At 43.9% G+C, this 26,685-nt stretch overlaps 1 protein-coding gene across 1 annotated transcript in view; it reads right to left on the bottom strand.

The window, feature by feature from the left end:
* The window catches only part of CHN2 (chimerin 2), a 303,947-nt gene extending 300,414 nt beyond the window's left edge, over positions 1-3,533 (bottom strand). The window contains exon 1 of the mRNA XM_047846901.1: positions 3,080-3,533. Coding sequence (XP_047702857.1) covers positions 3,080-3,128 — 49 coding nt within the window. The 5' untranslated portion in view covers positions 3,129-3,533. The remainder of the gene's footprint in view (positions 1-3,079) is intronic.
* Between the last annotated feature and the right edge of the window lie 23,152 nt (positions 3,534-26,685).

Genomic DNA, 26,685 nt, shown 5'->3' with positions numbered 1-26,685 from the left:
ATGCAGGATGCTGCTTATGGATCTTAAGGAACTGTCGGGAGAAGAGACACCACCTCGAAAATGGATCACTAGCCCTAAGAAAGGAAGCTAAAAATTAGGCCATGGACTTCCCCATCTCCGGGACTTTGTCTAAGCTCTTCCCTCTTCCTGAAATGCCTTTCCCCCTCTGTGCCCTCTGGAAAAATCCCACACACCCTTTGAGCCTCAATTCAGAGGTCACCCCCCACTGACCCCTGCAGACTGAAGGAATCACTCTCTTCCTTGTACTCTCCTCCACATAATTCATTTTCTCCAACTGGAATACAGATTACTATGTATTGTCCATCTCTGCCTCTGGATGGTGAGGGAAAGGACCTTGATTCATTTTTCTATTCCAAACACTTGGGACGGTGCCCGAAACCCAAGATACACTTAATAAATGCTTATTCAATGGGCCTCAAATCTCAAGATCAAATTTAACATGCAATGTAAGAGGCAAGTTTTACGTGTGTTGGACTTACTTCTGCCCCTAAAGTCTGAGCCATGAAGTGCCTTCTATTTCATGCCCCAAAGGAGCAAAATGCATTCACCCCAAACACTTACTAAGTACCACACCCTGTGCTCAACGCCATACACACGTTATCTCATTTAATCCACACAGCATTCCTATATGTAGGCCCCATTATTAGCATCAGCCTTATTTACAGACGAGGAAATTGAGGCTTGGAGAGGTTGAGTAACTCACCTCAAATTACCCAGCTGGGCAGTGGTGTAGCCAGAACTCAAGAACAATAATCCCAGAACTTCAGCACTAGAGGGAATCCTAAAAGGGCCTTCCTCACTTAGTCTCCTCGCGGCTGAGGCTTATAATGTACTTCCTGGCACCTAGTAGGCCCTCTGCGAAAATTAATACAGGGATAGAGTGCCCTATTTTCTCAGACTCTGGCCTTTGCCTGGGAGAACACAGCTGCCACCACAAACAGGCTCTATTCTTTAACGCCCCACACCTCTCCCAGGTGTGAATTGCTTGCACCATCTGAATTATTCATGAGCCACACGATGGTAAGTGTGCTCAAAAAGAGAACTCGGGCTTCTGGTATTTCTCAAGACAAAGTGTCTAACTGGTGTATTAAGCCATCGAAGCTCATGGGCCTGGTTGATCCACATCAAAGAATATATCCATGCTCCCTTTTTGCATTTCGGTGTCCACCTAATTGCCCAGTTCCCCCTGGGATTTAAAAAAAAAAGTGATAACCAAAGCAGGAAGGAGAACCACCAGAGGCATCTCCATCCAATCTGCAAGGCGATTACCACCACCTAGAGCTGCTCCTGTGTGACTTCAAACCCACGTGTCCTTCTTAAGGCTGAGTTCAGTTTCTTCATCAGGTTTCTTCAGCTATACCAACAGCTGAATTTCCAGGTGCCACACATCTGTAACTTACGCCGTCAGGAAATCGTGCGATAATACTGCCTCCTTGTCTCTTCTTTCCCCTTGCCTCCTCTCTCCCCCACCCGTTCCTTTCCTAGTGGATGGGTTTCTGAGAGGAATAACCATATGCTTGCTAATCGTAAGCCAACATCACTGTATTTTAAATTCAATGTTAGTCAACCAAAATGAATTGAAAAGCAGCAGCAGTGGTTTGGGGGTACTAAAAATACGCCATAGCATTTGCTGAGTTCTCAGAATTAAAACCACAGGCGGTCAACTTGTTGCTGCTCTTAATAAGATATGACTGTTCTGCCCCATTGGCTGCTACTACCAGAAACTTGAACTATATCATATGCCTAACAACACTGTGCTTTTCATTAGTTGGCAGTGATGAAGAAAGGAAGTGCCATTTCCCTGGAACTAAACCTGCCAAAAAAGATAACAGATGGCTTTCAAGGGATCACCTTGTGCCACATCACGATCGCACCGTAGTCAAACTCACCTTGCATTTATGGTTAAATTAGTTACACACCCATAGATATGGCTAATTTACGACCGGCTTGCTGTTCAATGGCCCCACCAAGGTGTTGCTTCCTCTGAGTTTAATTTTTAAGTAATGTAACAAAAGACACACAATAGGAATTAACACGATATTAACATACTGAATATTTTCCTTAGCATTTCCAGACCTTCTGGACCCCTCAACAGGCACGCTACACTGAGGTCTTATCAGCTATGCCTTTGGGGTTTGTCATTAAAGTTTTCAATGACCAGAGAGGTAGAAGAATGCTACCTAATGCATCATTCTGATTAGAAATCTGTCATACACAGAAACCAGAGGATCTGGTTCTGTTGATTCTTATTCCTTCAGATTCATTAGCAGTTTTTTTTTCTCTTCAATTAGACCTGCTGATCAACCATTAAAAAAAGCTGAAAGGAGCCCTCCCTTTACTCAGCCACACCTGAAAACAAAATGTATGCCTGGAAAGTGAAATTACAGAGAGTATTATAAGAAAATGTTCAAGAGGCCACACAGGAAAATCGCACGCACACACACACACACACGCACACACTTGTAAACCGGCAAATTGGCAGAGGTTGGGCTCGACCTCCCTTCCTCTAACTCGCTTCAATCAGGACCAGAAAGACAGAATCCCTTCCTTACTTCTATCTCAAACCATGCCCCAAGCTTGTGTCTCCACGGAGCTAATTTCTGAAACAAACAAAGAAAATCAAGTCTGCGAGGAGCGAGGGTTTTCTCTCTCAGCCTGGGGTTTGGGCAACCAGCCTGGCGGGCGCCGCGCCGCTGGCGAGCCGGGCCGCCCAGCGTCACCCAAACCTCCCGCGCCCCGCTAGCCCAGATTCCAGCTGCGCCAGAAAGTGCGAGCCTGCCCTGCTCGTCTCGCTTCTCGCCTGCTGCTCCCCAAGTCCCCAGAAGGCTCCCGTTCGCACACTAAGGGCGCCACCGCTCTCCCACCTCTGCGCTGTCAGATGTCAGGCGCAGAGGTGCTGTGGGCGCCCGCGGTGCCGGCAAACCAAACAAGTGCCACACCGGACGCCTGCCCTCACTCCGAGAGAGGGGGCAGGACGGCCACAGGTAGGCTCTACCCCTCCCAGGGCGGGGGGCGAGAGACCCAGCGCGGCAGCCGCGTCCGACGGGCTGAAACTCACCCGAGGACACCGAGGAGCCGGACAGGCTGGAGTTGCTGGACGCTGCCATCTCCGCGCGCCCCGCGCGTCGCTGCTGGCTCAGCCCCGGTGCGGACGCCGCCGCCGCTGCCCTCGCCCGGCCGCTCGCAGCCTTCGCGGCCCCCAGCCCATGGCAAAGTCCTGGGGACGCGCAGAAAGCACCAGCCTCCGGACTCTGCCTGCACTTCCTGCTCCACCAGATGACGCGCTGCTGCCGCCGCTATTTATTTGTGGTTTCCGTCCCTCTCGGCGCCTTTGCACGCTCTTCTCTGGGTGTCGGTGGGTAGATAGGAGCGGAGGGAGATCCGAGGGGCGGCCCGAGCGGACTAATCGCGCCTCCAGCGGAGCCCCAGACGCGGTCCGCGCACGCTCGCGCGCGGCTGGGACCACCGCGCCCCGGCGGCCGGGGGGCGCCCTGCCAGCTCCTGCGCCCTCCCCTGGGCTCCCGCCTCCCCGGCGGCCCTTCGAGCAGCCCGGGCAAAGGCGGCAGGAGCCAGACAGACAGAGCGACCTCCCCCTTCTCCCTCCGCCCCAACTCCGCTCGCGCGCACACAAAGGAAGGAGAGGAGACGCGGGAGCTCCGGGGCTGGTTCAGCTGCCGCGGGCTTGACAGCTCTTGCGACTGGGGCTGGAGGAGGAGGCTGAGGACTGCAGGGCGGGGGGCGGGGGCGCTGGACCGGGGCGCGGGACCCCAAGGTGCTGGGGAGGCCACCGGGGGGCGCGGGGCGAGCGCGGCTGCGATGCGCCGCGCTGGCTCCACGGTTTGGAGGCAACCGGGAGTGGGGAGAAGGTGGTGGGGCTCGCTGTCCGTGGCCAGGCTAGGGAGCGGCGAAGACAGCCGGGGCGGGGGATACGGAGGGCGAGGGCGAGGTCACTAAGGACACGGATGCTAGGTAAAAAGGCGCCTGGGATGCCAGAGCGGCTGTGGAGCGCTCCTTCCACGCCGCTCCAAATTGTCCTTTGTTACTCCGGAGCTGATGATGGTCCCTGCCCTGCAAGAAGGTGTGTTTCCTAGAACACCCTCAAAACACCTAGGAAGCCCAAGCCAGGTGCACTTAAGTACCCCAGCCACGGGCAGTGACTAACGGGTCCGTTGGGCTTTTGAGGTTGCCCTTCAAAGAGATAGAGAGGTTCCAAATATGTCACCAGGCCCACACAAAGCCGGGTGTCAAGAGAGAGAGGTTCTCTGACTTCGTCTGGTGAAGGATCCTCACAAAGACTTGGAAGCAGGTCTGCCTGTGCCCTTTCAGGATAAGGAATTGCTTAGGTGTGGGAGAGAAAGAGATGTGAGCTCAAGGTGTGTACCTTCCCCCTGTATTTAAGCCTAAATTAATTTCACCAGGGGGAAATATCATACGGATTTTTTTTTTAAGTCTGTTTCACGCTCCCAGCGGGGTAATCGGTTCTTTCAATCCTGAAGCAACAGAAAACTGTGAAATTTGAGCAGAAATTGTTAGATCAAAGGAAAAAGCAAACACTAAAGGAATGAAAAGTACTCTCATTATGTAGCAAAGTGGAAAGTGTTCGCATTGGGGTAGTTCAATTTTTAAAAACATGGTTAAAAGGACATAGTCAATTTAAAAATTATCAGGAGTGACACAGGAACAGCAGACAGTCCTAGGGGGTCCACATCAACCGCGCACCCCATGTACGGTGAATGATAAATGTTGAATAATCATAATATGCACTCATGTCACATTTTCTAGTTGATTTAAACTTTTTTTTTTTCATTCCCTTCAGGATGCCATCCCAGGATGTCTTACCAATAAGGCTTTTTTTTCTAATGCAGTTTTCTGAGCCGTCCTCAGCCACATGGAGTCTTCCTGACCCTCATCTACATGGAATTTAGAACATCCCTGCCTGTTCTAAGGAGACCCAAGCAGCCTAACCGAGAGTCCTTCAGGGGTATATGGTCCATCACAACCTTAACCTCTCCATCAGAACCGACTTCCTGTTTTCCCAAAGTTCTTCTGATCAAAGGCACCTCTAGTTGTTTAACTAGTAATCAATGGATCCCTCCAGATCTTTAGATGGCGGGTGGACTGACCTGGCTGTGTCACCTAGTAGGGTTGACACTCTGTCAGTTTGAAGAAGGAAGACAGCACATGATTTCATACTATGGCTCCACCATTTATTAGTTACGTGACCTGGAGTAAATTACCTGCACTCACTGAGTCTCAGTTCCTCCACCGGCAGCCCGAATCCTGATAATATAGGGTGTTCTGAGGATTCAATGACATGATAGGTGTAAAGCCACAGTGTACCTGGCATACAGTTTGCGCTCTGTAAGTGACTTTAAATTGTGCATTTGAAAGGTCAGATCTATGATCTGAACAACTTCTGCTTTCTCCATTGCGTCTGGAGATAACTGATCAGCCGTGGCGTGCTCTGTCAGGGAAATGTCTAATAGTTAGCCCAAGGTTTGTGTCTTGCTTGTCCCAAATTGAGCAATACACAACAGGTGTCATCATTCATCTCTGAAGTCTCACAAAAGGATGTTAAGTTCTATTTCAGTAGTTGGATGATAACATTCACCTTCACAGAACTTTGCAGTCCTTAGTTAGGGAAAGTAAAGCATGGCCCTGTGAAATAGATTACTTCTATTATCTCAAATTGACAGATGAAAGGGGGAAAAGGGAACTTGCTGGGAAGGCACCAGGCCAAGGCCACCCTGTGCTGTACACAAGCAGAATAAAACAGAGATTAACTTTTTTCCACGGGGTTCAGAGGCCAGAAGAAGGATGCAAGGCCCACAAACGTGTTTACTGAATAAAAACAGGATGACTGGGGAAACCTAGCTTGTTGATCTGAGACAGACCATGACTCCAAGGCCTATTATTTTGAAGAACAAATGGAAAGCTCCAGGTTCAGAATGGAAATCTGAAAGTTGATCAATAATTTAGATTGTTAAAGCCACAACAAATGGAGAAAAACTCAGCAGGCATGATTGCTCACTATCACTTTTCTTAGATTCAGAGGGCCTAAAGGCTGGCTGTTCCTTGCAAAAAAAAAAAAAAAAAAATGTTTACAATATCAGTAAGTTAGGAGCAGGTGGCTGAAATAAGATGCTAACCCCTCCTCATGAAGTAGGCTCAGGAACCTATGTGTGGACCTTCCAAAGCGTTTCTCCAAATGAAACAATAAGGATATTAGTTCACACATTTTATTCATTCATTCATTCATTCATTCATTCGTGGGCATTCATTCTAGCTAATGCCAATTTGTCAGTGGAAAAGGGAATATTGGTGCTGCAAAAATCTTCGGTCTGTTTGAAAAGCAGGATTTTTTAAAGATATGTCTACCTTCTTCAGCTATTAAAAGACTCGTGGAACGAAAGAAATTTTGTTTATAATTTGGTCTATCGAGGATTAACAATGACCGTTTTGTTAGCATGAAAGCTAATTTAGCATTGAAAGCCTTCCCATCTTCCCTCTCCAAACGTATGTCCTCTTCTTCCCTTCATACATGCAACCCCTTCTCACTGTGCCCAGTACCACCCAGGTCTGGCAGCATTAACCTTTTCCGGCGCCCTCCCTGCTGAGCATCTTACGTACTGTTGAAGGTGTAGTAGAAATCACCTTCTTGGAGAATCTTCCCTGATCCCTAAGCCAGAATCCAGCTTTCCTTCTATTGAATTCCTCTAGTCTTCCCCCTGTACCTCTCACTTGCCAGACGCTCTGGTTTGTTTTGATGGTAATTTTGGAACATATTTTATCTCCCTACTCCATTAAGAGCCTGGGGGGTGGGGGCAGGATCCCTCTCTGGCCAGCCTTTGTATTCCCTATGAGGCTTTCTTTACACACAGTAGGTGCTCAGGAGATATTTCTGGAATAAGGGAGTAAACTAAGGAAGTAAGAAATCCAGGAAAGGTTCTCATGTTCAGCAATGACTTTTCACATCAGTAGCTCTGACCACCAGGCAACAAGATGACAGGCAACACATCTGGAGCACAAAAAGAAGTCGACAGGCATGCAATGACACTGTTTTGCTGTGAACGAGAAAAACTGAAATGGTGAGAATATAAGAGTAAAATTTTGATGGAGCAAATCTTTGTTTAAAATTTTTTCTTTTAGTACATTGATTTATTTTTGATAGAGACAGAGCACAAGTGGGGGAGGGGCAGAGAAAGGAGGAGACACAGAATCCGAAGCAGGCTCCAGGCTCTGAGCTGTCAGCACAGAGCCGGACACGGGGCTGGAACCCACAAACCGCGAGATCGTGACCTGAGCCGAAGTCGGACGCTTAACTGACTGGAGCCACCCAGGTGCCCCAATGGAGCAAATATTTATAATCCCCACCCCCAGTCACCAGCTGTTTCAACTGGTATAATTTATTGTTTACAGTGTAGCTCTTATGTTGTTGTAATTTGTTTATTTTTGCTCTGCTCTCCTTTGAAGTTTAAAAGCAGACAAGAAAACACCACGGGGTGAATGTGGCCGTTGTGGTTGGAGATGGGCTCCCATGATTCAGGCACTCTGGGGTGTTTCTTTGTGAAGGTCATTCCGTTCCTCTGTGCTAAGCACAGAATGAAATACTCCTCACTTTCAAGATTAATCCAGTGGCCGGCATTCCAGGAAGAATAGTGGGGCTATTTGTCAACTAGCTTTAAATATTTTATGGCGAATACTCTACTGTACCCTGGAAATTGGTCTTTTCGCTATCAATTTCCCAACATCGATATACTCTTTGTTGTAGTGAGAAATATTTCCCTTTGTAGTTTAAGCTGTGTTTCTCCCACAAAGATTCCTAGTCCTGTTAAAGGGAAACACTGGCTCTTCGGGGGTAACATCGGGCGTAACTAAAGGCAGAAGCTGAGAAACCTTCCCTATTCTCAGAAGAGGTGTGCAGGCGGCCAGGGGCGGGGTTATCCTGCAGACAGCTCAGAGGCTGCAGGTAGCAGCCCGGCCGCTGAACAAAAGGAGTCCACACCTGGGGTGCAGACAAAGGAAGGCCGCCTCGGCTACCCAATTCCCAGTTCACATCGCTTGCTGCTTGGGGACCCCTAGTGGCGACACACAAGCCACAAGCACAGGTGTTCCTAGCTCTCCACTGAAGTGGAGAGGGCTCCTGGAGTATGGCCCTGAGTTTCCTATTTGGCCACTTAACTTGAGGGGATCAGATGTGTGGTGCACACGCGCACACACACACTGCGTCGTGCTATCAGCTACAACCTCTCGGACTTGAAAGATGGAGACAGAGGAACAGGAGCTTTTCTTTCTGAAGGGAAAAATCAGTTTAGAAACTCACGACGGAGCGCAGAAACTCACGGACTACGTTTTCTTCTGCATGTTGGATCCTCTGGCTTTGTTCTCTGACATTTGCGATTGCAAAAATCTTTTCTGCCTTCAGTGTCATACGAGAAATCTAGGATAAACTAAAGTGAAGAGTGCCCCAAGTCTCCTCTGGGCGAAAGTGTGCGGTGAACTTGTTTCTCACGTCGTCTGGGAGTGTCTGTGGCTTTATGCTTTTACTGTCAACACTTGCTTTCATAAAAGTATCCAATGCATTTATTCCCTGCTAACTGTCCATGCATTTATGCATTCATTGATTTGTTCAGTAATGTTTCTTGAGCACTCAGTATGTGTCAGGGAGTCTACTAGGCCCTGGGAAGAAAACTGCATCCTTGCCCTGGGCTATCCCATAGTAGGATCCCCTCCACCTCTTCCTGGGCGTTTCTATTTCTACCGGGACAACGTTTCAAGCTATAGAGATGATCTCTAATTGGGAAGTATGGGTATTATCCATGCTGGCATCCATTTTCCTTTCAGCAGATTAAAAAAACAAAATAAAACCTCCCAACCCAAGCCTCAAAGTCAACCAGATAACTGGCATATTTTCATCCACGGGGTTAGCTTGTCGGCTCAGAGAACCAAGCAGATATTCTGAATGTTCTGTGCCTTCGCCCTCACCAACCCCCCCGCCCTGCCGCCAGAAAAAGTCCTGAATCAATGTTTTCATTTCTTTCCCTGTGGCAGTTATAGATTTGATAACAAAGCAGAAAAAGCTCTTTAATTTTCTTAAGGAGGGAGAGTAAGTGGGCATTGGAGGAAAACTAAAAGACACCATATCTGGGTCAGTCTTCCGGCATTAGGAAACACGTTTTAGCCTTTTGCAAACATTCCACATTGGTTTGTAAAATGAAGCGCGAAGAAGTGATTCTGGAAAAGTACCGTGCGAATCTACGGAGGCAGACAGACCCCATTCCATCCTGGTTCCTCGCTCATTTGCTCTGTGATCTTGAGCCCGCTACTGAATCTTAGTTTCCCGATCTCTGAGACAGGGTAATAATACCCCAGAGAATTTGCGCGGGCCAAATGAAATAATAGGTGTAACAGAGCGTCTGCTGTATAGAAGCCCAGTTAGGAGTTCTGAGCACAACATGCTGTGCTTACACCTACTATTCCAGAGCAGGCTGGGAGAATAATGATCTGATGCAAAAGTAACTTCCATCTCTACCTACCACTCCTGTGTTACACCACTTGTGTGAGTGTATATGAAGACAGGGAGGCCTGGGCTTTGGAGATAAATCCAGCTCAAATCCTGATTCTGCCACACGCCGCTGGTGAGGTTGGACAGGGAACTCGGTTTTTCCTCTTTCTTAGTCTACTTATCTGTTAAAATGGAGACGATAGTGCCTCTTTTTTTTTTTTTTTTTTTTTTGAGAGAGAGAGAGAGCACACATGTGAAAGCAACTGGGAGGGGGGCAGAGAATGAAGGGGACAGAGGATCCCAAGCAGGCTCTGCGCTGACAGCAGTGAGCCTGATGTGGGCCTCAAACTCACGAACCGTGAGATCATGACCCGAGCCTAAGTCAGATGCTCAACCGACTGAGCCACCCAGGCGCCCCAGTAATGCCTCATCTTTAGGTAAAGGGCAGTGTATGAGCGTAGTAAACAATATTAATGTGTAACACGTACTTTTTAACTATAGCAGTTCCTGAGGAATGAGTGGATGTTGCTAGGGTAGAATGTTTCAGAACCCCCAGGGAATAGAGCGAGGCCTATAAGAAAGTACATTCAGGTCCTCTCTCTCTTTCTCACTCCCTCTCACCGCCCCCGCATACATACACATATATGCACACGTACCACGCACATACACACACCCCACACAAAACGGTAATGTCTCCCGTGGGGGCATTTCCCCACCAGCACCTTTGGATAAGAATCCTGATGGAATATGAAAGTATGGAACAGTGAGAGACAGGCAGGTTACTTCATCTGTCTGCCACATCTGGCCCCTGTGTGATAAAGGGAAGAAAACCAACATTTGATGATTTGCTAATACTGCCACTACCTTCCCCCTCTCCGCATGTTCCCTACCGCGAGCGATACAGAAAAATCACCTGCCACATAATAACCACTTACCATGTGCCAGGACCATGCTCAGCACTCTGTCTGCCTTATCATCTATTCACAACCAGCCTGAAGTGGGAATCACGGTCTCCGTTTTCCTTTGGGGAAACTGAGGCCAAAAAACTCGTGTTACATCTTAATCAAAATGTGCCATAACCCTGGTGGTAGGTATTATCATTCCCCCTTTAGTGAAGAAAACCAAAATGAGAGAGGGTAAATAATCTATCAAGGAGACAGGCATTAATTTGAACCCAGCTTTGGCTGATACTTTTCAGAATATGCCAAAACAAAATTACCCAGTAGTTTGAGTTTGAAGTTACTTTTTGCTTTTTCAGTAAATACTTTCCTGTTTGAGCCTTCGCTTGGGAGAGAAATGAAGTCTTTTAAGATACATCTTCTTGGCTTTAAACATTCATGGTTTTCTATTTGAACCCGGAAGGACATTGTCATTTTCCTTGCCTAAAACAAATCTTTGGGCAAGCCAGACTCTGGAGGCTTTGCAGGACTTGTGTTCTGACCCTGGGCAGTGACAGGCATAGTGTTAGGGAGAATAAGAGGGTGTTTGCCCAAGGAAACCAAGAATGTTCCCTGATCAAAAACTCCGTCCCAGGGGCGCCTGGGTGGCTCAGTCGGTTAAGCATCCAACCCTTGATTTCTAAGCGTCTGACTCTTGTATTCAGCTCATTGGAGCCCCACATCAGGCTCCGCACTGACAGTGCAGAGCTTGCTTGGGATTCCTTCCCCCTCTCTCAAAAATAAATAAATAAACTTTAGAACAAACAAACAAACAAAAACTCCCTCCTATCCAGCTTCCAGATGCTGGAAGTTCCAAAATTAGAACTTTCACTTCTTTGATTTAAACAGTGCTAGGGACACATGTTCTAATCGATCAATTTTGAGGGGACCTAAGACATTCAACTAAATAATTATTTTCACCTGAATGAGTTTCCTGATTCCCAAAAGCTGATTTTAAAACCAAGGAAAAAACCAACACAAAGGACAGTGGTATGCAACCTTGAATATTTTTACAGGCTACCTGGGGATCTTATAAAATACAGATTCATGGGGCCCCTGGGTGGCTCAGTCAGTCAAGCATCCAACTCTTGGTTTTGGCTCAGGTCACGATCCCAGGATAGTGGGACTGAGTGCCACCTTGGGCTCCGTGCTGAGTGTGGAGAGTACTTAAGATTCTCTCTCTCTCTCTCTCTCTCTCTCTCTCTCTCTCTCTCTCTCTCCCCCACTGCCCCTCTCCCTACTCGTGCTCTCTCTCCCTAAAATATAAGTACATACATACATAAATATATAAATAAATACAGAAATAAATTAAAAAAACAGATTCAGATTCAGCAGGTGTGGGACAGGCCCCAAATCCTGCATTTCTAACAAGCTCCCAGGTGATGTGGGTGATGCGTCACCACGCTTTGAGTAACAAATCGCCTAGGGCATGGCTCACAACTCTGGGTGCACAGCAGAACCACCCAGAAGGCTTTTTAGAAATCCCAGTGCCTAGAATGCACCACAGAACAAGCCAATCAGAATCCCTGTGGGTAGGAAACAAACATCAGTGTTTTATTTGTTTATTTTTAAGTTTATTTATTTTGAGAGAGAGAGAGAGAGAGAATCCCAAGCAGGCTCCCCACTGTCAGCACAGAGCCTGACGTGGGACTCGAACCCACGAACCTTGAGATCATGACCTGAACTGAAACCAAGGGTCGGGGGTTTAACCGACTGAGCCACCCAGGCGCCCCCGCAAACATTAGTATTTTTGAAAGTTCCAGGTGGTTTCAATGTGCTGCTGAAGTTTGGAATCACCGATAGGAAAGATAGGATTATAATGTCAAAAGGGTCCATGGGGACCAGCAAGGGTTAATGTCGCTCCACGATTTTGCTGGGACTGTCTCTGGTGGCAAGGAAAAGAGAATCAAATTCTTGTCAAGATCTTTCATAAGATCATGTAACCATAGCCCTCTTGATGTGAGAAAACAGAATAAAATCTAACATTAGCACAAAAATTTCTTAATCAACATGGGGCGAATCGTCTTTCAATTTTGTCCGCATTATGATTTTAAAAATACATTTCGTGATGAATAAGCATAAACACTAGGCACTTACTTTAGGGCCACTCCCTCTAGAGCAGCCAGCTGTCAGTGAGGCAGATGTTTGCCAGCAAATCCACTCTATCATTTCTCAATCAGAAAGAAGATTAGAAATGGGATTTTCAGCTCAGATGGGGTTGAAGGGTGATATTTATGCCAGAGAAATACTTCACGCCACAGCTAAAAAAAATTGCTTTGGGGAAAAAAAAACCCTCCACTTCTTATGTGTTATGAATATATGAAAGTGAAACCTTCATCTTGGACAGGAAGAGGCGGTATCATAGGTGATCATAGGTGAATGCATTTGCTTCCTACTTCCATTGATGCCAGATGCAGAGAGACAAAAAGTATCTTAGCTGGTTCCCTGTATCCGAAGATTTTATTCTCCTCCGGATACCCTCCCAGTCCTCAAGTTGAAACTGAAAAGGTGGCACGTTAAATAAACCAAAATGGTTACATTGGTTAATTCAGGCATGATGATTCATCTTATGTGTCAACTTGATTGGGCCATGGAGTGCCCAGGTATCTGATCAAAGAGTAGGCTGGTGTTTCTGTGAGGGTGTTTTTGGGTGAGGGTAACATTTAAATCGGTAGACTGAGGAAAGCAGATCGCCCTCCCTAATGTGGGTGGGCTCCATCCAATCAGTTGACTGACTAGAACTAAAAGGCAGACCCCCCTCCGTTGAGTAAGAGAGAGCTCTTTCTGACAACTTTCAGACTACACCACCAGTTCTTTTGTTGATTTTGAACTTGAACTGAAGCACTGGCTCGTCACGGGTCTCAAGTCTATTGGCCTCTGGATGGTAAATAAACCATCAGCTCTCCTAGGTCTCCAGCTTGCTGATGCACCATGCAGATCTGGGACTTATCAGCCCCTATAACCATGTGCCTCCATATATAAAAGAACTGTCATGAGCCAATATATATTGGCATGAGCGTCCATATATATATACACACACCTATATATACACACATATATCCTATTGGTTCTGTTTCTCTGGAGAAACCCGACTAATAATTCATAAAGGTAATTTTTGGCACCTTTGGTATCCCTCCACACTTTCTAATTTTTCTATAATGGGCATATATAATCATTGATTTTTAAATTGTGCATTGTTAAACAAGCAACAGGAAAGCTCATATGCCCTCTTACATCACAAATGTCTGTACTTCAGATAAATGTTGCTTCTTAAACTTCAGAACCTTATAAACATTACCTGGAGACCTGTTAAGACTGGATCCCACCCTCAGAGATTCTGATTCAGGAGGTCTGGGGGTGGGAGCTAAGTGTCTGTGTCTTTCCCAAGCTCCCAAGTAGTAACACCTACTCCGTGAACCCTGCTTTGAGTAGCAAGGTCTATGATAATCGTAAGAGATCACAGTCCCTTACTAAGCAACTGTCTTTTAATGTCTTCCTGTGTTTACTCCACCAATTCAGCCCGTTTAAAAATTCTGTTGTTTTGCAATTGTCTTTCCACCTGGCTTTCTCATGGCATGAGAAGATTCTGGAGGGCAACAATGGTGTTTTGCCATTTTGGCATCTCCCTTCCCAAACCCAAGAATCTTTCCGGTAATAGAATTTTTAAAACATTTGTAGAATCATCCCTTCCCAAACCCAAGAATCTTTCCTGTAATAGAATTTTAAAAACGTTTGTAGAATCAACCGAGTGTTTATCTTTGTTCTGGTTTCCCAAGCCATCTAAAGGCAGCAGGCTGTCCTGATTTTCCACACAAAAGGGCAGAAGCCAAATTAACACAATAGGATGCTGTCTGATATTGTCTTCTCCCCGTCCAAGGAATTTAATTTTCTATAAGCCTACTTCCAATTCTCTCTGGGACAGTTATATTGAGAACGTTAATGCTTCGTACCCTCTTGTGACATCAAGGCCTTTCCTACTGAACGTTAATGATCTTGGGGGATGCTGAGTTTGCTCAATTTGTATGTCTAGACATGTGAGCCCATGGAATTGTGTAGACAAAATGTTTCAATGTTGAAATGCCTTTCTCAGTTTTGATCCAAACGTGTGATATTAGATAAAAATATCCTAGAGTTATACACAGGTAATATTGACTGAACTTGACAAGTAGTTGAGTATGATGATCTGGCAAATCTTAGGGAAAAGTCTGAGCAGTGTTACAACTTTCTACATTTTCATTTGGATTTGAGTCTTCATGTCCCCGTCCTGGTACACTCTGTGTGTCAGACCATAATGAGTAGCTTTCGTTTCTTAATGCTGGTTGCCATCTTCTTTTATTATTGTTAGACCACTATCGGGTTCATGCAGCACTTTTAAGGCATTCAGAGTGGAAATCTTTTGCCACCACTCACCTTCCTCTGCCCTCCCACTTTTCAAACTGTATCATTACCTTCTCTTTTGCAGAGCTTCCTGTCACAGCCTCATAATAGAAGTTCAGCTTGTTTGCATATGCATTTGCATGTCTTCATTAAGAGGAAGACGGCAACATGATTAATGAGTGTTATTTCTCATTTCGCAAAAGGAATATGTCTACATTTTACAGTCAAAGCACTGAAAGAAATAGTCCTAAGTTAGCTCAATATCAAATCATTTACTGCCTGTATGTTACTTAAAATGTTTTTTTCTTAGAAGGTAAGTACTCACGCTAACTGTAGGCATGTTGGAAGTAAAAGAGAGGTAAGTAAAATAAAAACCGTCCATATTCCCACCAACATGCATAAATACATTAATGCTGTAGTTGTGTTTGTCTCCCTGTGGGGATTAACACTTTTGTAGTCTGCTTTTTGCATTTTATGTTATGTGGGAATATGAACATACACGTGGAAAAAAAAACTTAGGATCTGCATCAAAAGTGCAAAATGTTAATTGTTAACCAATTTGACAATAAATCATATTTTTTAAAAAGTGCCTATCTTGGGGCGCCTGGGTGGCGCAGTCGGTTAAGCGTCCGACTTCAGCCAGGTCACGATCTCGCGGTCCGTGAGTTCGAGCCCCTCGTCGGGCTCTGGGCTGATGGCTGAGAGCCTGGAGCCTGTTTCCGATTCTGTGTCTCCCTCTCTCTCTGTCCCTCCCCCGTTCATGCTCTGTCTCTCTCTGTCCCCAAAAAAATAAATAAACTTTGAAAAAAAAAATTAAAAAAAAAAAAGTGCCTATCTTTGTGTATTGAAATTACTATGAGCAGTTTAATTTTTCTATATTGTGCAATTTTTTTAATGACGGTATTTTATTTTTATAATTGGAGACAAGAGAGCTACCTTCATTTTGGAATGAAGTCGTATTAAAAGTTTTCCATGTCATTACATATTCCTAATGTGGTTTTTCATGGCTATCTAAAATTCCATTGTACGAATCTACAATAATTTAATTCTCATTATTCTTCTATTGATTGAAATTTAAATTGTTCCACCGATTCTGCTTTTTTGATTTATGCAGGGATAAAAATCCTTGCACATCAATCTATGGGTGCCTTTCTGTTTATTTCCTTAGGCTTCATTGCTCTAAGTTGAACATGGCAATGGTAGGGCCACCAGCTGTACAACTCTAGAAAGCCCCAGACGCAGTGTGTTCTACATAAATGGTACAAATTCAAAATACAATTCGAGAGGTGTCTGCTGGGGTAAGTCAACGGCTGAACACGGTCAAAGGCTATGAAAATGTTTAAAGGTCTTGATACAATTTGCCAAATGGCCTTCTGGAAAAATCGTCTCAATTTATACTCATTCCAAGACTTGCCCCACATGTACCAGAATTAAGAATTCGAGATATTTTTAAACTCAGATTGGTGAGGAAAAAATGCTCATCGCTGTTTTCGTTTGTATCTGTTTGATTCATAGTGAGGTTTAAATTTTTACTTGAGTCTATTTATATTTCTTCTTTTGCAGATTGCCTATTCACATCCTTTGCCAAAATGCTAATGAGAACCGAGTCCCAAGAGCTGCACCAAGAGTTCTAGGTGCGTGTTCTTCCTTATTTTCCCCAATTACACTATAGCGGTCACTTTTAGAGTCTCTGTACAGCAAATTGGAAGTTGAGGGACTTGCCCAAGGTCCCACAGAATGGAGAGAAGTTATATGTATAATTTATCATCAAGTTAGCTAACATACAGCGTATATGGTGTGCTCTTGGTTTTGGGGGTAGATTCCTGTGATTCATCGCTTACGTATAACACCCAGTGCTCATCCCAGCAAGTGCCCCCCTCCATGCCCATCACCCATTTTCCCCACCCCCTCTGCCCCATCCCCACTCCCTTCCACCCTCAGCTTGTTCTCTGTATTTAAAAGACCCTTATGGTTTGCTTCCTTCTCTGTTTGTAACTATATAGAGAGATTTAATAGAAGTTTGTGATTTTCTTTGCTCACAATTCTTTCTTGTACTGTGGACCTTCCTTCTGTATTATTTTTCTTCTTCCTAAAGCATATGCTTTTAAAGTGTCTTCACGAGGATTTCTTAGTAGTAATCCCTCTCAATTTTTGCCTATCAATGTCTTCATTTTGTCTTTTCTTTTGAATAAAAATTTAGCTTGGTATAGAATACAAGCTGACAGTTAATTTCCTTCAGCACTTTGAACATATTATTTCACTGTGTTCTGACATGTTTTCTCGACAAAAAGAAGTCCACCATCAATCTAATTATTATCTCTTTTTTGGCTATATTCTCTTTTTTACTGCTTTTAAGAGGTCTGTTTGGAGGTTTTGAAGTTTTCCTACAGTGTGCCTAGCTGTGACATATCCTGTTCAAGATCATTGGCCTCATGAATCCGAGGAGCTGTATCTTTTTTCATTTCTGGAAACTAGCTGTTAACTCTTTGAATATTACCTATTCAAAAACATCAGTGATTTAGACATATGTCAAACCTCCCCATTCAATGCTTCTTAACCTTCCTCTCATAGTTCTCATTTATTTGTTTCCCTGTGCTCTCTTGTGGATAATTTATCTTCCCCTTCATTAATTTTCTCTTGTGCTGGTTATCCATCAACTAAAGTATCAATTTATCTAATCTGCTGTTTATCAACTGCATTGAATATATAACTTGGATTTTTTAATTTTTCGTTTTTATAATTTCATTATTTTTCAAGCCTATCAGGTTGTTTCTCATAGCCTCTTGTTCCTTTAACATACTTTTGATACCCCCCCCCCCCACATTCTTTACTCTTTGTGCCGGAAATTTTCCTCCTGCCTCTTCTAAATCCACTCTTCACCTTACTCTACCCTGCTCTGTGCCCTGAGAGGCTGACCAGCTGGATGGCACGGATGGGTTCCCTTGCCCAGAGAGGTTCCTGCTTCCTCCTCAGTACTCGCAGACCTCTGCTTGCTATTGGTGCAGTGTTCAGACCCAAAAGAGTTTCCCTGCTTCTCCCAAGGGGCAGATGGCTTTTGTTTCTACTTTTGCTTCCCTCGGAAACAGTAAATCGTTGCCTGAATACGGATATGAGGACAAAGATGTGCTGTCCTCCCTCCAAACGCACATGGCTTTGCTTCCACCCTTCCTCAGGGCACTGAAGACCAAAGAGTTTGCTGCTTCTTCCCCAACAGCTTTAGAATCCTGCTTCTAAGCAGGCACAGCAGCGACACCTCCTTCCATATCCCGCGCCACCAAAAGGGGCTCTCTCCAGCCTTTTGACTTAACACCAGTCTTTCTCAAGAGCGCCCAGTGGAGACCATGGAGAGGAGCTTAAGGGTGGGTAAAACCCCCCCTTGTATCTGGGTATGTGGGGCCTCCAGTTACTGTAAACGGATACACTGGCATATACTCAGCCTTTAGAAATTCTTTTTTTTTTCTTTTAAATATCTCCCCCCACCCCCCACCCCGCCCCAGGTCTATGGCAGCCACCTCTTCCTCCCAGACACTGTCAAAGGCAAAACAATTCACGCATCCTGACTCTCCTTGGGGTGGAGGGGATTTTTACCCTTTGAAATACAGCTTCCTGCTTGCCATATGTGGCCTCAGCTCTCTGATGAGTTCAGGAGAGTTGGGATTTTGTACATTGTTCAGCATTTTCTTATCAAGATGGCAGTGACCTTCTCCTGCAGCTTTCTGTATCCCAAGCAAGAGCGGGATTCCCAGTATTATCATTGGCAGCACCACCTTGCACTTCACAAACACTCTGGGTTTCGGGGTAAGTTACAGCTCAAGATAAGGCCAGAGCTCAAAGCCGAAAGCCATTGGCAGACACCTACAGGCCAATGCCAGCGACAGGGCTCACTGCCTCTCCGGGTGCCTGCTCTCTTATTTTGCTGCCCTGAGAGAATTTCTCTTATTTTCCTGTAAGCTCAGGCATGCATTTAAAAAGATGTTTTTTTCTTTAAAAAAAAAAAAAAAAAAAACTATCTTATCCAGTATTTTTTAGGCCATAACAGAAAACGTCTTCCAGACAGCCGGTGAGTCCTATAGCCAGCAACAAACGTTGGAAAAAAAAAAATGTTTTATAATGTTAAAATTTTAATTATTTACTTTTTTACTTATTAACATTAATGATTCTTGAAATTGTTGATGAGACGGCTGCAGAAGTAAAAAAAAAAGCAATGGTTAATGTGAAATTAATATTTAAAAAATGAAATCCATTACTGTAAAAGATTGACTTTACTAAGCTTTTCTTAAATACTCTTAAATACTCTAAAAGTTCAATTTATCTGGAGGGTGTTAACATGAATAATTTAAAATTCATTTTCCAACTGCAAGAGAAATAAAATTGATTTTGAGAGTTTTGCTGAGTCCAAAAGCTTAGTTATTTTTAACAAAATTTTTTGACAAAGTATGAATGGATGGGTACATGATGACAGCTAGATGGATAGACTGATAAACAGATCGTTGTTATAGTATACAAATGTGAACTTTAGACACTGATCTTATCGTAACCAAAGGTGAGCCTGAATTTAGAGGTCAGAGGATTCCTGAGCCAGAACGTTGATCGATTAGATGTGACACATCAACTAACAGAAATCAGACAAGTGCCTACAGCACTTATGCTACCAAGACAGCAGTGAGCCTGGATCCTGGAGAGAAGGTGATGCTAAGATTTAATGATTTACATTAACATGTTTCACGAAAGGACTGAATTATTACAGGAATTTCCCAAATAAGAAAACCTAGGTACTTTTGAGTTCCATTCAGGAGGCACTATTATCCACACATGTTAACCTGCTCCAGAAGACCCTGCATCAGGTTTGGCTGATCTGCCTGACTAGATGGCTGTCTCCTTCCTTCTTCACCATTCCATGATTCTTTCCCTATGTACACCAAGTACTGAGGTGAAGGGGACCACCTTTTCAGATAGAACTGATTATTCTTTACAGTCAAAGATATAGGCATTGGGGGCTTCCCGCTAAGCCACCTGAGTTCCATTTGAAGGAACTATATGTGAGGGTATGCTTGGAAACTTCAGTTTATAACTACCTCCTTCCTTAAAAATGATGGATTTGAGAGTCTATTTTTGGCATTTGCCTACCCCCCTGTCTGGCAGGCCAAATAAGGTCTCCCAAAAAGATGTCCTCTCTTCCTAACCTCCAACACCTGTGAATATGTTAGTTTACATAGCAAGAGGGATTTTGTGGGTGTGATTAAAGTTATAAGTCTTGAGATGGGAAGATTATCCGTGATTATCTGAATGTGTCCAATCTAATCAAGTGAATACTGAAAAAGAAAGAACCTTTCCTAGGGGTGCTGAGAGAAAGCCAATGGAAGAAGAGGCAGGAGAGATTCAAAACAAGGTAGGGACTTGACCCGCTGTTGCTAATTTTGAAGATGAAAGAAGCCACGAGGAAGCAAATGCAGAGGCCTCTAGAAGCTGAGAGAGACCATGACCAACAGCCAGCAAGGAAATGAGGACTTTCGTCCTGTGACCACACGGGACCGAATGTTGCTAACACCGGCATGAGCAAGGAAACAGATTCCTCCCTTGATCCTTGAGAAAGAATGCAGCCCTGTAGACACCTTGATTTTAAGCTGGTGAGACCATATCAGACTCATCAACTGAAGTATGTAATGGTATATTTGTGTTGCTTAAAGCCATTAGATCTATGGCAATTTGTTACAGTGACACTAGAAAACTAACACTTCTTTCCGTTTTCATGTCTCTCATTGCCTACTCCATGCTTCATTCAGTATTGACTCCACTCCGGCATTCTTGTGCCTTCATGGGTTCTTGTGCTGGTTTAGGAAGCCATACCACAGAGGTGAGCACAGGGCTAATTAAGCAGGGCCCATCCAAGTCCCTTAAAAGTTCCATCTGGGGTGGACAGGGATGTTAAGAGAAAGAGTATGTTTCTTCACTTGAGATGACAAACCAAAATGGGGGACATGTAAACCTGGAGATCCTCTGTGTGGAAAGAACTTGCTTGAAAATAAGGATACCTCAGAAGAAAAAAAGAAAAAAGGAAAGGAAAGAGATTCTAAAGGCATAGTTCAAGCGTCCAGAACCAGCTATAACTGAAACAAAGAACCTCTAGACTTTTTAGTTACCTAACTTAAAAGACATAAACAAAGACAACCTTTTGTTTAAGTTTGGTTTTGTGCCCAGCCGCTACAAGAGGCTTGGCTGATAAAATATCAGTTTCCCTGGGTTGCAAAGGATACTTGTTGAGCTGATCATGATGGCCTTAGGCACAATGCCTGGAAAATAATAGGCCTCAAATATCAGTTTTATTTATCTTTTGGTCCCTCCAGAGGAAAACCTCACATTCTAGATGAATCCTCCTGTCTCCAATCTCAAACTCTGAGGGTTCGGAAAGGAGACATGTATCCATGGAAAACCCTACATAGGATGACAATGTTGATTAATGTGCTCATGAGTTACCTTTCTCATTAAAACTATCAGGAATTGAGGGGGGCCTGGGTGTCTCAGTTGGTTAAGTGTCTGACTCTTGGTTTCAGCTCATGGTTAATGAGACTGAGCCCTGGGATTCTCTCTCTCCTCCCTCTCTCTCTGCCCCTCTCCCACTTGTGCGTGTATGCACTTTTTCTCTGTCTCTCAAAATAAATAGATAAACATTAAAAAAAAAAAAAACCTATTAGGAATTGAAACTGGAGAGACACTCTAGCTCCTAAGAGTTCATAATGAATTTCAGGTACTGTGATATAAATATAGAGAAAATATTTTGCGCTGGGCATCCTTTTTACAGGTACATCTTAAATTTCAGATAATTATCATTCCCTTTATTCATAAGACAGGGCCTTGATCATGTTTCTGTACCTGATAATGTGTGTTTTTTAAATTTTTTTTAAATTTTATATTTGAGAGAGAGAGACAGACAGAGCATGAGCATGAGCAGGGGAGGGCCAGAGAGAGAGGGAGACACAGAATCCGAAGCAGGCTCCAGGCTCCGAGCTGTCAGCACAGAGCCCGACATGGGGCTTGAACCCACGAGCAGTGAGATTATGACCTGAGCAGAAGTCGGCTGCTCAACCGACTGAGCCACCCGGGCGCCCCTGTATCTGTACCTTAAAAAAAAAAAAAACCAACAACCTTGTAACTCCTACTGGAAAACAACTGATACAAGTTTGCTTTTCTGCACTGTTTTCAGAACATATTTGTTTTCCTGTCACACAATCTGTCATACTATGGACACAGGACACCATGGCCATGTGAGAGAAAGAACCATATTTTTATTTTCCAAATCAAAGGATGGCCATCTTTTTTTTTTTTTTTATGTTTATTTTTGAAGGAGAGGCAGAGAATGAGTGGGGGCGGGGCAGAGAGAGAGGGAGACACAGAATCGGAAGCAGGCTTCAGTCCCTGAGCTGTTAGCACAGAGCCCGATGCGGGGCTCGAACCCACGAACTGTGAGACCATGACCTGAGCCGAAGTCAGATGCCTAACCGACTGAGTCACCCAGGCACCCCAAAGGATGACCATCTTTAAAATAGCAATATTGACATTTGAACTTGCTATTGGCCTCCTCCTTTTCGGCATGTAGTTTCTATGGAAAAATAAAAATGTATTATTTGAAAAAAAAATGTATTATTTGGAGACACACTGATCATTTTCTTAATTATGTCTCACGGCTGGATTTGGCTGTAACAAGTTCTATGCTCCGAATTGTTTGTCTCTCGGCAAATACTTAGTTTGTGGAATTTGATTAAATAGCATCCCAGAAGGTTTTGGAGCTTGTCTTCCTTGCCCACAAGTGAAAGAAATATTACAAGTCTCTGACCTTACACTCCATACACAGAAGACCCTTGATAAAAACCTCAGGGCTGAACTGAGGAGGATTCTGGGCAAATTCCATTCCCTCTGGGATTCCCCACCCTCTTTGCTTATTCATGACCTGGTGCTCTTTCTTCAGGCAAGCTCAGCCTGAGGGCTCTGAGCTGGCTAATGCTGTATGTTATTCCATTATGCATGTATTATGTTGGATGATCTCCCCACAGAATAACCAAGCTCAATTAACAGGTTGTTCTTCTTATAGATATGTGAAATCCCCTGGGTGCTCCTAAGGGCTTTTTAGTTGCCAGGAGTGTGGCAGAAAGAATGTAGTGGGAAGCTTGCAAGGTGGTGTCAGTCCGTTATTTCATGTGAAGAAGCAACGCATATATAAGTAGTAGCAGGACTCTGCAATCACGAGTCAAAATTGGGAACCAAATCGACAGTTCATTGTGTTCAGCACCATTTATCTTTTTTTTTAATTTTTTTTTAACATTTATTTATTTTTGAGACAGAGAGAGACAGAGGATGAGCGGGGGAGGGTCAGAGAGAGAGGGAGACAGAATCTGGAACAGGCTCCAGGCTCTGAGCGGTCAGCACAGAGCCCGACGCGGGGCTCGAACTCACGAGATCATTACCTGAGCCGAAGTCGGATGCTCAACCCACTGAGCCACCCAGGCACCCCATCAGCACCTTTTATCTTGATCGACAAACCTCATAAACAGTCATTTTGAAAAAGAGAAATGTGGGTTTGTATCCATTAGAGAAATGGACCAGCTGAGTCACAGAGCAGTGCAAGTTGTTTTTGCCTGAGGGTAGATATTACAGAAAGTCAGTCAGACGCATTCTATGGAGCTGGGAAACAAAAGTACTAAAAGATACACATTTGTCATGAATGATGGTCTTTCTTCAAAATATTCACTAAATATACAAGCCATTATAAAGCGGAGCTAGGCAGACGTTCCTTCGATGAGCCATCAGATGAATAATTGGAGAAAATATGAACAATGCACGGTGGAGGGGGACTAATATTTATAACATCCAAAATTAACTAAAGGAAGGGCAAGTCTCTGGGATCAAATAGAACAAATGTTTTATAAGGGATAGACATCTGAAGGGAGGTGTGATGCTTAATTTTGTGTGTCAATTTGAGTGAGCTCTGGGGTGTGCAGATTAAACGTTGTTCCTGGGTGTCTCTGTCAGGGTGCTTCTGATGAGATTAGCATTTGACCTGGAGAATCCAGTAAAGAAGACTGCCCTCCTCAGTGTGATTGGGCGTCATCCAAACCACTGAGGGCCTGAACAGAACAAAAGGGGGAGGCAGAAGAAACTTGCCCCTTTTTACGCATCTCACTGCTGAACCGGAGAATCTCACCTTCTTCTGCCCTTGGACTGGGATATGCACCATCACCTTCCCTGGTTTTCAGGCCTTTGGACTCGGGCTGAATTCCACCACCAGCTTTCTTGGATCTCCAACCTGCAGACAGCAGATCATGGAACTTCTCAGCCTCCATAACTGCACAGGCTGATTCTTCCTAACAAATCTCTATATAGATCCTATTGGTTTTTCTTTCTCTGAAGAACCCTGACTAATACAGAAGGCATATTAAAATCTTGTTTGAAGATTCCCTGTTCCCTAGAGTTGCTCTGGTAATGAAGATTGGAAAGACATGTGTCAAGATATTGAAATAAGAGAAGAGTTTCATTAGATCAGCAGCAATCAATTGCCAAACATAAAGTGGCCGAGAAAGCACCAAATGACCAAGGTCCAAGAGCTCAGAGAAGCCCCCCTACTCCATAAGCTTCCTTGCGGTACAACTACAGAGAACGGGCTTCAGCTGGAAGTCTGGAAGTGCCAGATTAATCAAGGTCAAATACAAGGATCCAAAGGACACAATTCTTATCCCTGCCAGACAACTATGGAATAAGGACAAGGCGAGCTATAAACACAGCAAGCGTGCAAGCAGCATCAGAGGGAAGGGAGGAGCTTTTCGGGATCAAATGTGTCAAGCAGGCCCTGAGGAAAAGAAACAGAGCTGCAAATAAGCACAGCCCCTTAAAGGACACAAAACCAAAGGAGAAAAGGCAGAAAAAGCCCGAAGCCCGTGGTCATGTGCTAGTCTTAGTTACCTTTCAATACACTGTCAGCTACTTAATATTCTCTTCCTTCTTTTTAAGTGAAAGATAGTATAACAATAAAACAGTTGTGTGTATTTTTTCAATATACAGAAAATCATTGTATTTAGACATTTTTATAAAAACAGAAATCACTAATGAAGTGTTGCTTAAAATAACAATTACAAACACCATTTTCGAGAGGTATGCAAATGAAATTGTGAAACTCTGAGTGACAAAGCACGCTGTACATGAATAATTTACAAGAGGTAATTTGATAAGATGATACATTTGCAGGGACTGAATGGTGGAATGCTCTTTCCAGATTCTTCTATAATTGTAACATGAGTGCAGTGCCTTTACCGTAGCACAACCATGTATTTTGACTTAAGTACCTTTAAAATACAACAGTGCTGGGGCGCCTGGGTGGCGCAGTCGGTTAAGCGTCCGACTTCAGCCAGGTCACGATCTCGCGGTCCGTGAGTCCGAGCCCCGCGTCAGGCTCTGGGCTGATGGCTCAGAGCCTGGAGCCTGTTTCCGATTCTGTGTCTCCCTCTCTCTCTGCCCCTCCCCCGTTCATGCTCTGTCTCTTTCTGTCCCAAAAATAAATAAACGTTGAAAAAAAAAATTTTTTTAATAAATAAAAAAATAAATAAAATACAACAGTGCTGAACATACAATGCAGAGACCACCTAGACTAGGTATTAAAGAAAGAAAACAAGAAATGAGCTGAACAGGAAGTGAGCTGAACAGGAAAAAGCCCACATTTTATTCCCTATGAGATAAGTTTCTTCTTATAGCCAATAGAATTATCTATGAAAATCAAGCCACAATTTGAGTTCATTCTCCTCACAATTTGAGTTCATTCTCCTCTAACAATCACCAGGACTTTGATTTTTATCAAGTAGATCAGAACACAGAGCTGTGTCTTCAAGTAGCAAAGAGTTCTTATCTTCAGAGACATGTAGATGACATTACATGATGTCGCAGTTTCTTCAAAATAATCCACAGGTAAGGGAAATGAGTGGGGATCACAGATGAAACAAGACCGGCTATGAGTCGATAATTGTGAAAACTGGGTAATGGCTACATGGGGGTTCATTATATTAGTCTCTCTATTTTTACATATCCTTGAAATTCTCTAAAATGCAAAGGTTTTTTAAGAGCCATAGGATTCAAAGAAAAACCATAAATTAGGGAAAGACATTTTGAATGAAACTGATAAAAGGTGAGAATCCAAAATGTTTTAAGAACTTCTATAAATTAATAAAAGAAAGACAAAGAAACCAATTGAAAACTGGATAAAAGCTACAATGGGCAATTTATGAAAAGAATAAAAAGTGGTGAACAAAATATCCAAAGGTGGTTAGTCTTATTAATTAAGCAGGAAAAGGTGAATTAAAACAACAATGGGATATTTCATATACCATGAACAGGGCCAGATGCCCCCCTGGAAATTCTTCTAGCTCTAATGTTTACTTTGCTTAAATATTCATGGCACAACCAAAACACCACTCACACCTCCATCTCAAGCAGCCCTGAGATTTTCCTTGACAGCAGGAAATTCCAAAGACTATTCAGAAATCTCAGTCACTCACCCTGATTTTACTCACCTGGAGAACCTCGAATGTCTCCTCCTGTTCCACCCTGGTCTAGGGGCACACAACTCTACAAAGTGCAAACAGCCACTCAAATACATCTGCAAGGTGTGTTTTTTAAAAATACTGATGTTCAGTCTGTCTTTTAACAGAAAGGTTCAAGTTGTCACTTCACCTGAGTCATGTTGCCTGTAAAAAGGTATTCTTTTTTCCAGTGTATACCATGGAAGATCACGTTACTGGATGTGTATCACAATTTCTTATTGACCTTCTCCTAATGAACATTTTATCAACAATTAGTCTTTAAGAG

Source organism: Prionailurus viverrinus, chromosome A2 (assembly GCF_022837055.1).
Source record: "Prionailurus viverrinus isolate Anna chromosome A2, UM_Priviv_1.0, whole genome shotgun sequence".
In the NCBI taxonomy this organism is placed as follows: Eukaryota; Metazoa; Chordata; class Mammalia; order Carnivora; family Felidae; genus Prionailurus; species Prionailurus viverrinus.
The sequence above is the reverse complement of the archived record's forward strand: the minus strand, read 5'-3'. Positions and strand labels throughout refer to the sequence as shown.